The sequence below is a fragment of the Lycium ferocissimum genome, chromosome 1, assembly GCF_029784015.1.
Source record: "Lycium ferocissimum isolate CSIRO_LF1 chromosome 1, AGI_CSIRO_Lferr_CH_V1, whole genome shotgun sequence".
NCBI classification, from domain to species: Eukaryota; Viridiplantae; Streptophyta; class Magnoliopsida; order Solanales; family Solanaceae; genus Lycium; species Lycium ferocissimum.
The window spans coordinates 26,691,278-26,703,432 of record NC_081342.1 but is presented as its reverse complement, the minus strand read 5'-3'; the positions used below and the strand labels follow the sequence as shown (position 1 = coordinate 26,703,432).

The 12,155-nt window shown below is 33.5% G+C and overlaps 1 protein-coding gene across 3 annotated transcripts; it reads left to right on the top strand.

Annotated features, from left to right (window-relative positions):
• The first annotated feature begins 4,848 nt into the window (after nt 1-4,848).
• Nucleotides 4,849-10,919, top strand: LOC132053344 (alpha-galactosidase 3). Of its 3 annotated transcripts, none has more exons than XM_059445336.1 (15): nt 4,850-5,219; nt 5,901-5,959; nt 6,314-6,370; nt 6,450-6,484; nt 6,760-6,863; nt 7,002-7,074; nt 7,563-7,621; nt 7,703-7,768; nt 7,861-7,944; nt 8,280-8,344; nt 8,422-8,504; nt 8,995-9,085; nt 9,283-9,341; nt 10,214-10,354; nt 10,605-10,919. In XM_059445336.1, exons 1-15 carry the CDS (start codon nt 4,966-4,968, stop codon nt 10,713-10,715), a joined length of 1,341 nt encoding a protein of 446 aa, XP_059301319.1. In that variant the 5' UTR covers nt 4,850-4,965; the 3' UTR covers nt 10,716-10,919. The 3 variants fall into 3 exon arrangements, with proteins under 3 accessions (XP_059301329.1, XP_059301319.1, XP_059301324.1); XM_059445341.1 differs by having other exon boundaries at nt 4,852-5,168; XM_059445346.1 differs by lacking the exons at nt 6,760-6,863; nt 7,002-7,074 and having other exon boundaries at nt 4,849-5,219.
• The last annotated feature ends 1,236 nt before the right edge of the window (nt 10,920-12,155 follow it).

Below are 12,155 nucleotides of genomic sequence, written 5' to 3'. Positions count from 1 at the left end.
ATTTTAGCTCAATCCCTTTTAGCCCAAGTAATTTTTGAATGGGTCAATAACCCGCCCATTTATCAAGCCATTTTAACTAGGGAAAAGGACATATATGGCCGGTCGGCCGTAAATAATCCCACCCTCTAACCCACTTTTTTCCAAACTCAAATTATACCCACTAAACTAATCCCATCCATTAGCCAAAACTTAAATAAGACAATTTTCACCCAAACACAAAAATGTTTGAGGCGATTTTTATATATAATATGTGTCATTTATGTATAAAATATGTATCAGTACCTATCCGTAATGTATAGAAACTGTATAAAATATGAATCACTAAGGTATGTATCATTTTTGTATATAATATGTATCATTTGTGTATATAATGTGTATCAGCACAATGCAACTGCCCTGTATAGAATAGAAAATTGTATCATTTTTGTATATAATATGTATCATTTTTTGTATAGAAAGTGTATATACAATTCTAGCATGTGTATATAAATTGTATCAGTTTTGTATAGAAAGTGTACCATATGTATAAAAAATATATAATAGAAACCGTATCATTGTGGTATATAATATGTATGTATATGTAAAAAAAAAAATCATATCATTATTGCATAATATGTGTATAATAAATGTATAATTAACATATGATTTATGTAAAATAAATGTAAGATTAATTCCAAAAGATATGTATATAAAATGTATAATTCTTGTATATAAAGTATATATATAATCCAACATATGTATATATGCTGTAGCAGCCTGGGCTGTTGGGCCGGCCAGCCTTGGCATTATTTTGGGCCGACCGGCCATTTTTTGGGATTATTTTGGGCCGAGCGGACTCCTGAGGGTATTAGGCCCAAATATTGGCCAAATGTGGCATTACTTTGGGCCATTGGACACATAGTGTCCTTTTCCCTTTTAACTACCCAAAATCCAACCCAACCCGCCAATTTGACACCCCTTCATTATGGTCCCCCTTTTTTTTTTTGGGCGCGGATTGTCCTTCTTTTGGGGGTGGTCTTTAATTTTTGCCCCTCAAATTGGTGGTCTTTAATAGTTGCCCTTCGCTTAACACCCAGAGGTCCTGAGTTCGAACCCAGGCTCAGTAAAAATAAAAATAAAAATCGATCGCAAGACATAAGTTGAGATTCGCAGGGCAGAAGTTGGGATTCGCAAGGCATAAGTTGGACACCCCCCCCCCCCCCCCCCCCAACTTATGCCTTTGCGCGGAGAAGTTGGACCTTAAGACAAACTTTTACCCAAAATTAAGCCTTAAGGCAAACCTCTGCCTTAAGGCCTAACTTTTGCCGTGCTAGGCCTAAGGCGAGAGGTTTGCAAAATTCCGCAATATATATATATATATATATATATATATATATATATATATTTGTACGGCGAGTATGGGGTCCAACTTATGCCTTGCGAATCCCAACTTATGTCTTGCAATTTTTTTTTTTAATTTTTAACTAAGCGAGAGTTTAAATCCGGAACCAAAAAACTTTTAGGAAAGAATAAAAATTAAAGACCACTAATTTAAGGGGTAAAAATTAAAGACCACCCCAGCGAAGGGCAATCCTGCAAATTGCCCCTTTTCTTTTCGTTCTTTGCTTTCAAGTATTAGTCCAACATTTCAGCAGGATCAAGCTCGTAGTAATGTTATGTTGTCAGTGGTAGGATCGTTGGTTAATTGATTTATTGTCGTGTTTTACTGTATCAAAATCATTATTAACTAGTATTCATATTCGTGCGATGGGCTGACAAAATTAAAAAATATTAATCATATTAAAATGTGAGTTATGAGATACTTTTCACTTTTTGAGAGGCAATTTGATTAAACTTTGAAGTTAAATTGGAATAAATTAACTCAATATTTATAAATTAATATTTTATTTGAAAACTACATGAAAAATAAGTTATAACTTTTATCATATCAATTTGGTAAAAAAATATATCTCAAGATGATGATCAAAATTTATGCAGTTTGAATGTTGGGAAGCGAAAAGTATACATAAATTGGGACAGAGGAAGTATAAACTTTTGTATCCAAATCAAGCATTCACCAAACTTACCAACTATCAACATTATGAATAATTCAAATCATTCGCGACAAATAATTTCTTGTTCCAAACATACGTTGTGAATTCAAAGATTCAACCTCCATTAGCTCTTATTTTGAATTAGTGATGTCCTTGAGAAAACTTCTCATCAACATGCTTGATCGAAAACTTCTCACCAACAGGCTTGATCTCCTACTCTACCAAAACTTGGTGTTGAAAGGATAAAAAAGAAAAAGATCAAGAAAGTCAATCACCTTTATATCATAATTATGCAAAACGACATAAAATCAAGAAGTTACACATGTAATACCGATTATAAACACTGAAATTTTAAGCAATGAAAAGCAAAAGCAAGAAGGATGTTTGGAGAGTTGGTTGATGGCATAAATAGAACGACTCCAGAAATTTATCACCCTTTTTTTGCTTAATAATTTGCACAAAAATAAATATACCATAATTATGTATCATTATTGATTGATATTCTATTATTTCATACCTTATTTATGTGCTCGATTTATCAATTTTGTAACTTCCACTCAAATCTTTCTTAATGAAGTTCTCCTTAAATCTTTCTTAATTTTATGATTTGATAATATGTAACTGATTACTTAATTATCCCCACAAATTTCGGGAAGATTTTCTGGACTCATATAAGGCATCGGTTGTTTTTTCTAATTAGTGATTGTTTTTTTTTTATTTATGTAAATAATATATAGCAGATTAATAAGAGAGAATGCAAAATAAAAAAAAATACAAATAGAGAAAAGCCGAAAAAGGAGATATTTTTTAACCATTTTTCCACAGAAATATATGGCTAACTAGTTCAAATTCAGAATTTGAATTAAACATTTTAGAATTTATAATCAGTTACCTAATTTTAGGGGGTATAATCAATTTTAAATTTTTATTGCATTATAAATTCATTACAAAGATAACCCAATCTACGGGGATTTTTTTGTTTTTTAATATTCCTTATATGATTATTATTATTATTATTATTATTATTAGTAGTAGTAGTAGTAGTAGTAGATTATTAAATTAGGTAATATTTTGAATTACAATTAATAACTTATTTTATAATTAATGCAAATAGAATTTGTTGCCAAGTGACTTGTTCATATTACGCCACTTGGCTTAACATTAAGCTAGACTACTCTCCTTTTATATATAGATAGATATAAAAATAAGGGATAATAGCATATATGGTCCCTAAATTATAGGTATATTCTGATTTTGGTCTTTATGATATCTGATTAAGCACATTTAACTTTCAATTTGTGCATTTTTAATCCATCAGCTAATGAATATTCACAAATTTATCATAATTATTAATCATTCCACCGCTTAGTAACTGATATGTTATATTAAACTTGTGTTATTATTATTCCATATTTGATGATAATATACTCCTAAAAGTAGTTCAAATATAACATATTTTCTACATAAAAAGACTAAAGATACACATTTCGATTAATTAAATGTTAAATGTGCTTCATCAATCATCAGAAGGACGAAAATGAGAATCTACTCATTATTGAGGGGCCAAAAGTACTATCACCCCATTATATTATTAGAAGACCACTCCACTGCATAGTTTTGATTATCGTTCTCAAGGGAATGTAGGGTCAGTTTAAGGTGATAAGAACAAACCAATTTTTAAAGGTGAAGATAAACACGTAGCTGCACTGAAAAGGACTTTTTGAGAAGTGTTATTACTAGTACAGATTTAGAGCAACTAAAATGAATTGTTGCTATTATTTTAATTAATACAGATAAAGTACATACAAAAGGAGTATCAGATATAAAGTTTACTGAATTATTTACCGTGCGTCTGCATGCTAAACATTATTGCCTGGTGTTCGGAAAAAAAGAAGAGTACGTAGAACAATTTTTTTCTTTTAATCGCAGATTAAGCATTCATTTCTTTATGAAAATAGTGCCAGAAGTTTCTAGGAGTTAATTGCAGAGACCAGATAGTATTTTCCTTTTTTGCTTTTTCTCCGGAAGCAAAAAGTGCCCAAGAAAAACACTAAACCAAAAGACCAATAACACCTAATAAACGGTTTTCTCTTCAAATGGGCTGGTATTTAATTTTTGTCCTTCAAAATCAAACTTATATTTAGCAGAGTATAAATTTTTTAACGGCATTGGCATAATTTGTAAATATCAACACCTAACTTGTGAATGTTATGACGAGTAAATTATGCTCCTTCAAGTATAAGTTTCATTTTGGAGGACAAAAATTAAAGACCAACCCAGGGTAAAAATTGAAGACGAAGATAGAGCCGAAGGTGCAAATGGCCCAATAGTTTTTTTTTGCATGGATTGTCCTTCAAAGGCGTTGGTCTTTAATTTTTGTCCCTCAAATTATTGATTTTTAATTTTTACCCTCACTTAAAAAGGTGGCCGGAAATGCTTTGAGATTCTGAGTTTGAATCTTGCTCAGTTAAAAAAAAAAAAATTTGCAAGGTAAGGCTTTGCGAAAATTCTGCCTTATGACAAAAGTTTGCCTTGCTAAATTTTGCAAGACAATTTTTTTTTTTTTTACTCAACTGGAATTCTACAAAAGTTAGACTATAAAATTAACGCGCGAATCATTTTTTTTTTTTTTCTTAGAAATTTTAAATTTAACCCAAAACCTCAAAATATTTTAGGCGAAAGGTAAAAATTAAAAACACCCCCAAATTACCCTTACGAAATACAGGGAGTATCAATAGTTTCAGTATGAGCTGCCAATTTTTGTCATTATTAATTAAATTAAAGTGGGATAAAAGAAGATGCTTCGAGTATTTAGCTCCAAATTCATTTCCTTCCCCTTCAAACTTTTTCTCCTCTTCTTCTAACTAAAATAAAAATAAAATAAGTAATCCACTCACTCTTTTCAGAAAGAAAAGAAATCCAAAATTCAAGAATGGCAATGTCCAGTGGCATTCTTGCCGTTGTGTCTTTGATCACTATCTTTTTTCTGTCACTAATGATCACAGCAAGAGTGCTTCCAATTCATCCTTACTTGAAAATTAAAGACAGTACACCCATTTCTCAATTACTATATGATACTTCCAACTATGGTTTTCTTCAAATTGATAATGGCTTGGCTCTATCTCCTCAGATGGGGTCCGTTTTTTCCAACTCCTGTCCCACTTTCTTGATTAAGTTTGATCTCTCGTATGGTCACTCAGCTAATAGTTATTATAGTTAAAGGAAATTGGAATCCAAATTTCTGAGATAATAACTATTAGTTGGGTCTGAGAAATCAATCCTTTCTTGATTCCTCTTCTTTTTTCTATAAATTTGAATCATTATGTATTCTGTAATTCAGTTTGTTCTTAATTTGTCTGTCTGTTGAAGACATACTTGAAGCTTTCAACTTTCAGAAAAAAGAAAGAGCTAAATTAATGGTTAAATTACAGATGTTTGCTAAGTACTTGTTATTTGAACTAGATGTTTATTTTACCCTTGTAAGCTCACTAACTCAGGCATCTGTTTACATTCATGTGTTATACATCTATCTCTCTCAACAAGAACAGAGAAAAGTTAAAGCTTATATCCATATTAATAAGGCTGATTTTGCAATTTTAATAGGAAAAAAAAAGGTTTAGGAAACTAAATAACAACTACTGAAGAATTAGTTGAATCCATGTAGTTTCTTTATTTGGTTACCATCAGAGCAAAGCTAAGTCAATGAATTGGGTTTATATTTAAGGCTTCAAAACGCGAGATATTGCAGATTCCTTCCCTTGATAATTGTTGTTAATTTTGTAAAAATACTTTGTGCTTTGTAGACAATCTTGATATGTTAAAAGTTAGAACTTTATAGTTATGTGATTAATAATATTTATGGAACAGATGGAGTACCTGGAATTTTTTCGCTTGCAATATAAATGAAACAGTCATCAAAGAAACAGGTAATCCTCCGAGCGCCTTACCTTGTTTCGATAGCTGCTTGAGAGTATTAGAGCCTTTACTAAATCTCCCTCCTCCAACAAGCCAAAAAGAAAAGAAGTTAAATGGCTGCGGAGGGGAATTTCATTTATAACGTGCACTAATAAACAGTTTCTTTGATGCCCTTTTCTTAGAGGTTCATGTCAGTTAAAATGAGTTTACATACTTCTCACGTTTTGGATTTCCATTCAATATCTTGTACTCTTTTCCTGGGGAGCGAATACTTCAGGATTATTTGAATTGCTTGGGAAGGAGGGGAGGAAGTTCCTTCGAATTGTTAAATGTTTATTAGCTAACATGGAGGTGTTGTTTGGCAGCTGATGCACTCATCTCAACTGGTTTGGCTAGCCTTGGTTATACTTATGTCAACATTGGTAAGCTTGTGAAGAACTTAGATTGTCTTTGCTTTTGAGGTTCGCATCTTGACATTTTTATACGCTTTCTCCTTGGCAGACGATTGTTGGTCCAGATTGCCACGAAATTTGAAGGTGCGTCTACATTCCTAAGCCAGGATGTCGTTCCTGAACATTTTGCTTTCTTGTTCTTATTTTTTATGGTGATGGTGTCCAGGCCAGCTAGTGTGCACCTCTACTCTAACTTCATTCCTGAAAGTTTTTCATGCCTTAGAACTTCTGGTTCAGAAAGAGGCAAACTGTTTTCCTCATATAGACTCTGGCTGATTTTGTCACGAACTCTTGTTCAGCTTTCATTTTCAGCCATTTGTGAATGTTGAGAGGCTTATCATCTGCCAATAATTGTGCAGGGTGAGATGGTTCCTGACCCAAAAACTTTTCCCTCCGGGATCAAAGCTCTAGCTGATTATGTGCACTCTAAGGGACTAAAACTTGGTGTCTATTCTGATGCCGGGTAGGACAAATCCCCGATACCTGGTCTGATTATCTTTCAACTATGCCAATATTAGATGAAATATATTTTTTCTTGTCCGGAATAAAAGTGTTTGTGCATTCTCCTGTTTCTCACTGTTCAGTTACTTGGAACATGTAGGGCTTTTACATGTCAAGTTCGGCCAGGTTCACTGTTTCATGAAAAAAATGATGCAGAACTTTGGGCATCTTGGGTTAGTTTGTCCTTTTTATTTCTTTGATCCTGTTATCTCAATAACTGTCTCCCAACTTATTGAAAAACACAGTAATGACCATTTCAGAGTAGAGTTACGTATTCATATGGTAATAAATGTTAACAGAAGAATATACTCTGCTTCTTCTTCTTGTTTTTTTTTTTTTTTTTTTCCCGTTGATATTCTAGCCTTTCCCATTTGTTGTCACAGAGCCTTAGAGCATAACATGAAAAAGGAGTGATATGATTTCAAGGAAATGATTGTCTTTGCTTATGCCAAATAATAAATAAAGAAGCTATACAGTTGCATATGTTGATTGCATCAGTAGCTAATATTGTTAATTGCCTTTTCTATACACGGTAACACATTTTTCTTACTTCTAAATCCTGGTTAATATGTTAGTGTTGGCGTTGCTTTTCATTTCTATAGTGTGATAGTTGCTTTACTTTGCATTTGCTAACTAATATTCTGATTGTTCAACTACACAGGGTGTTGACTATTTGAAGTACGACAACTGCTACAATCTAGGCCTCCCACCACAAAAAAGGTTCAACTCTTAGTCAATGAGGTCTAACTTAATTGGCTTTAGGTGCATAATTAGATCTGAATACTAAGACGTTTTTTCCAGATACCCACCCATGCGCGATGCCCTAAACGCAACTGGACGGACTATATTTTACGCACTTTGTGAATGGTAACTTCGAGGCACTTTCTTTGATTTGTACTGGAGTTCTTAACCAGCATTTTGAGAGCTTTTTGTGGTGCTTTTATTTACAAAATTGGCAGGGGCGTTGATGACCCTGCCTTATGGGCAGGAAAAGTTGGGAACAGTTGGCGTACAACTGAGGACATCAATGATACATGGGCAAGGTTCTAAGTTACTGCATCTTTATTCGATTATTATATAAGGATGCAAGATAAATTTCCATCGTCTTGTTTTTCTTATTTATTCTGTAATCATATATCATTATGGTAAATAAAGATATTTATATATGTATGTATGATACCTCCGAAACTTCGAAGATTTTTATTGTAGCTCTACTCTAGTCTCTAAGTACAAAACCATTGCTGAATACTTATAACTATGCAAGCCTAACTTAACAGTAAGACAACTCTTCCACTTAATATTTTGCTTTTTCTGAAATGTTACTTAGCTCTAATAAGCATCATACTGACAGATGTCTTTTATTCATTTACTTTTTTAGCATGACAACTATTGCTGATATCAATAACAAGTGGGCGTCCTATGCTGGACCTGGTGGATGGAACGGTAGGTGATGATCCTCATTCTTTAGATTTTAAGCATGGTTGAGACTGATTTTAACTTTCTCTATTATCTTCTGGCAGATCCTGATATGTTAGAAGTTGGAAATGGGGGCATGAATTACCACGAGTACAAAGGCCACTTTAGCATCTGGGCTCTGATGAAGGCAACTCATAATTACGTTTTTAAATTCCTCTCTTGGGTTTTCTTTTTGATTGTCTGATGGACTACTTTGTATCCAGTCCTTTTTCAAAAACGATTTCTCCTTAAGGACAACAAATTTATGATGCAACCATTCTTGAATGAAATTGTTTGCTGTTTAAATGGTGTACGAGTGTATGGTTTGGGTGATCCTTGTATAAAACAAAATAAGGAATAAGAATAGGGAGATGAATGTTGTCCATATGGATTAGATATTTCATTCAGAAAAAAGGGGAAAAATAGTTTTAGAAGTTTTAACGTGTATTTGTCATATATCAAGTCAATAATATTGCACGCGCTTGTTTGTTCTGCCCCTTTTTCAAACATTTATCATGTTCTGGTACATATGTGAGAAAACATGTTCTGTTTATGTTGGCTATTCATGGAAAGAAAAAGTAACTTTGTGTGCTTCAATACTCTTACTTCATGAACTGACTTCTTGCTTCGATTTGTAGGCTCCGCTTATAATTGGTTGTGATGTCAGAAACATCACTGCTGAAACTTTAGAAATTCTTTACAATAAAGAGGTTATTGCTGTTGACCAAGGTAAAGAGATCTATGTTTCTTATAACCCATTCTCTACCCTTTTTTAAATGTGAGGAAGTCGTATTCTGTATCTTTGGATCTTATCTGGTTGTTTCATCAGAGATGCCCATTTTTTTGTTTTACTTTCGGTGTGCAAATGGTTTTGAATTTTTGATATAAAATAACTTATGAGAAGATAACTTCTGTCACTTTTACAGATCCACTTGGCGTTCAGGGTAGAAGAGTGTACGCTTCCGGACCAGATGGTTGCCAGCAGGTTTAGTTGCACCTTGTTTCTCATTTATCCTCTCTCATTATCTACAGTTAGCATCTTTTAGTTTTTCAGAAAAATTACTTATTTCAGTATTTTGAAGTCTGATGAAGAGCTCCTTCTATGGTTGTTTACAGTTTAAACATAAGACTTAGTTTGATGCTTTCCCAAAATGAAGGGACCTTATCGTTGAACACTTGTTTTTCTTGAAACATTAAGCAGAAAGATTATGAGAATTTTATTGAAAAGTTGCCCACCTAAAATTCCTAAAGAATAAAAGATCATACAGGAGGTTGATGCTGGCAATCATCACAAAAAAGAAAAAAAAAAAAAAAAGAAAGGATGAGATAAAGGAGCATCTAGGGATGTCCCTCCCCTAGCGCTTATGTTGACTGTTTAGAGAGAGGAATAGGGGAGCTTTTGAGGGAGTAGAGGACTTTGTACAATTAAGGGATAGCCTCTTCTTTCCCTTATTTCCTCTTGGTGCACCCATGCTGTTCCTATATGGGTGTCTCTCGTAGAAAACCGTGTCTTTTTGTTGGTATAATTCTTGTATACGGGCACGTTTTTGCCCTTTCTTTTATGAATTATTACCTTATAAAAGAAAAGAAGAAGAAAGGAGCATCTACCAGCTGATCGAGGGCTACTTACTTCCATTGAGCATTAGATTGAACTGCTTTTTTACCTGGATAAGTATCCCTCTGATACGTAACTTATACTAAAGTTTTTCCTAGCCCTAGATGCACCCTAACTGTAAGAAGTCCATATGCTATCATCAGCTCGGGGTCTAACCCGAGTTTGACTCATCATTCCATTAGCTAAAAGTTACATGTCTTCTTTGTTCTTGACATATTAATTGTTCTTAATTCTATGTTCAGGTTTGGGCCGGTCCATTGTCTGGAAACCGTTTAGCTATGGTACTCTGGAACAGATGTTCAAAAGCTGCAACTATTACTGCTAAATGGGGTGCCATTGGACTAGAACCCTCTATTAGCGTCTCTGTGAGAGACTTGTGGAAGGTGAGTTGGCACGGTGCATAGCCGGCTTTATATCAGTCTCTGCTAACTCCTGTTGGTTGAAATATATCTTACCGTCTCTTTTTGACAACTTTTAACCTCGGCACTCTTGTGACTTAATTTTTTACTGATACATCTGAATTAGTTAGCATACTTTCTTTGATTCAGCATACAGTCTTAATTTATCTATGTTGGATCTTCTAGCATTATTCCAAAGGTTTGCTCTGATCACATTGATATGGCAATGTTGCAGCATGAAGCTGTTTCAGAAAACACGGTGGGCTCCTTTACTGCTCGGGTTGATGCTCATGGATGTGAAATGTACATTTTAACTCCACAAAGAGCGACTCGCACTTCAATATGATTGAAGTGTAAGAGTTTATGGCTTGTACAACCTCAATAATAGGCTTCCCTGTTACTTCTAATGTATATCTGTGTCCATCAGTTCTCTTCATGGTCTAATCTATTGGAAGTTCAGTTTGAACTTGAAATCTGGTTAGTCAACTTTGTAAAATGCTCTCCCACGTGAATAAACTTTTTATGTTATTATTGAAAGTGTTTCTGGAAATGGACTTCTTAATCTATTTTTGTGGTTTATATGGTTTATTCATTTCAAGCTATTCAATAAGCTTTGACGGTATTCAGTTGAGGATTGTACTTAACTTTGATCATGAAATTCTTAGACTAATGTTCTCAAGTTTGATTGTAAAGCTTGTTAATAATCTTAAAGAAGTTTCTTTAATGTGGTCCCTTTTTTAAGTTACTCTTTATTTTTTAGGTACCTTTTTTTTCCAAAAAAAAAACACCTTAGCAAATGTAATCTCCCACTTCACAAGCAGAAGCATAAACACACAACGCAAAAAAGTGTGCAATTCCAGCATATAGAACCGAACAGACAAACCAAACACTGTCACAACTCTGACCTCCTCTATAATTGAAAACATTACTCCCTCCGTCCCACAATAAGTGTCATCTTAGTCAAAATCACGCATATTAAGAAACCAATAATACAATGTGAAGTTTATTAAATTACCTCCGTATAATAAAATAAATTACTTTTTCCTCTTGATTAGAGCATACACAAGTAGTAATTTTTTTGACATTGAGAATCTAACAATACCAAGTCACTATATGGCTTTTCCAATCATCATTTAGATGTTACTTTAGCTTGTCATTTTTTGTCTAAGGGTAGAGTTGGAAAAAACTAGTCAATTTATGTCTTGGTTTCCTAAGGTGACACTTATTATGGGACAAAATATTTTGACTAAGGAGACACTTATTATGGGACGAAGGGAATATCTTCTAGTCGTTAGATTTGAAGGAATAAATAGTCATTAACAAATATGAAGGAATTACATGACCGTCGACCTAATGTATAATGATTAGTTGTTCAAGGATACACACCTTTTTGTTCTTGTGGATTCTGCCCACACAGTTCAGATCAAACTTTAGACCATGGTCTAAAATTGTAGGAAATATTGAAGTATGCATAAAAAGAATTATGATCAAAAGTTGTTGAAAGGTTTCACTTTCACACTAGTTTATTATAAATTTAGACCAATGGTCTAACTTATCCGAGGAATAGGACAACTTATTAAAATGAACTAAACTTCGTTTAAATTTTTTCCGAAGGTTTCGCTCAAGTTAGTAAGGAACTTTAGATCTGGTGGTCAAAAGTTACAAAACAAACTAAACTGCCAACAAAAAAATTATAACCAACTTTTAGATCATTTGGTCCAAAGTTCTGGATTTCAAAGGTCACTGAAAATTTCAAATCCGATGACTTGCAATTGTAAAAGAAAAT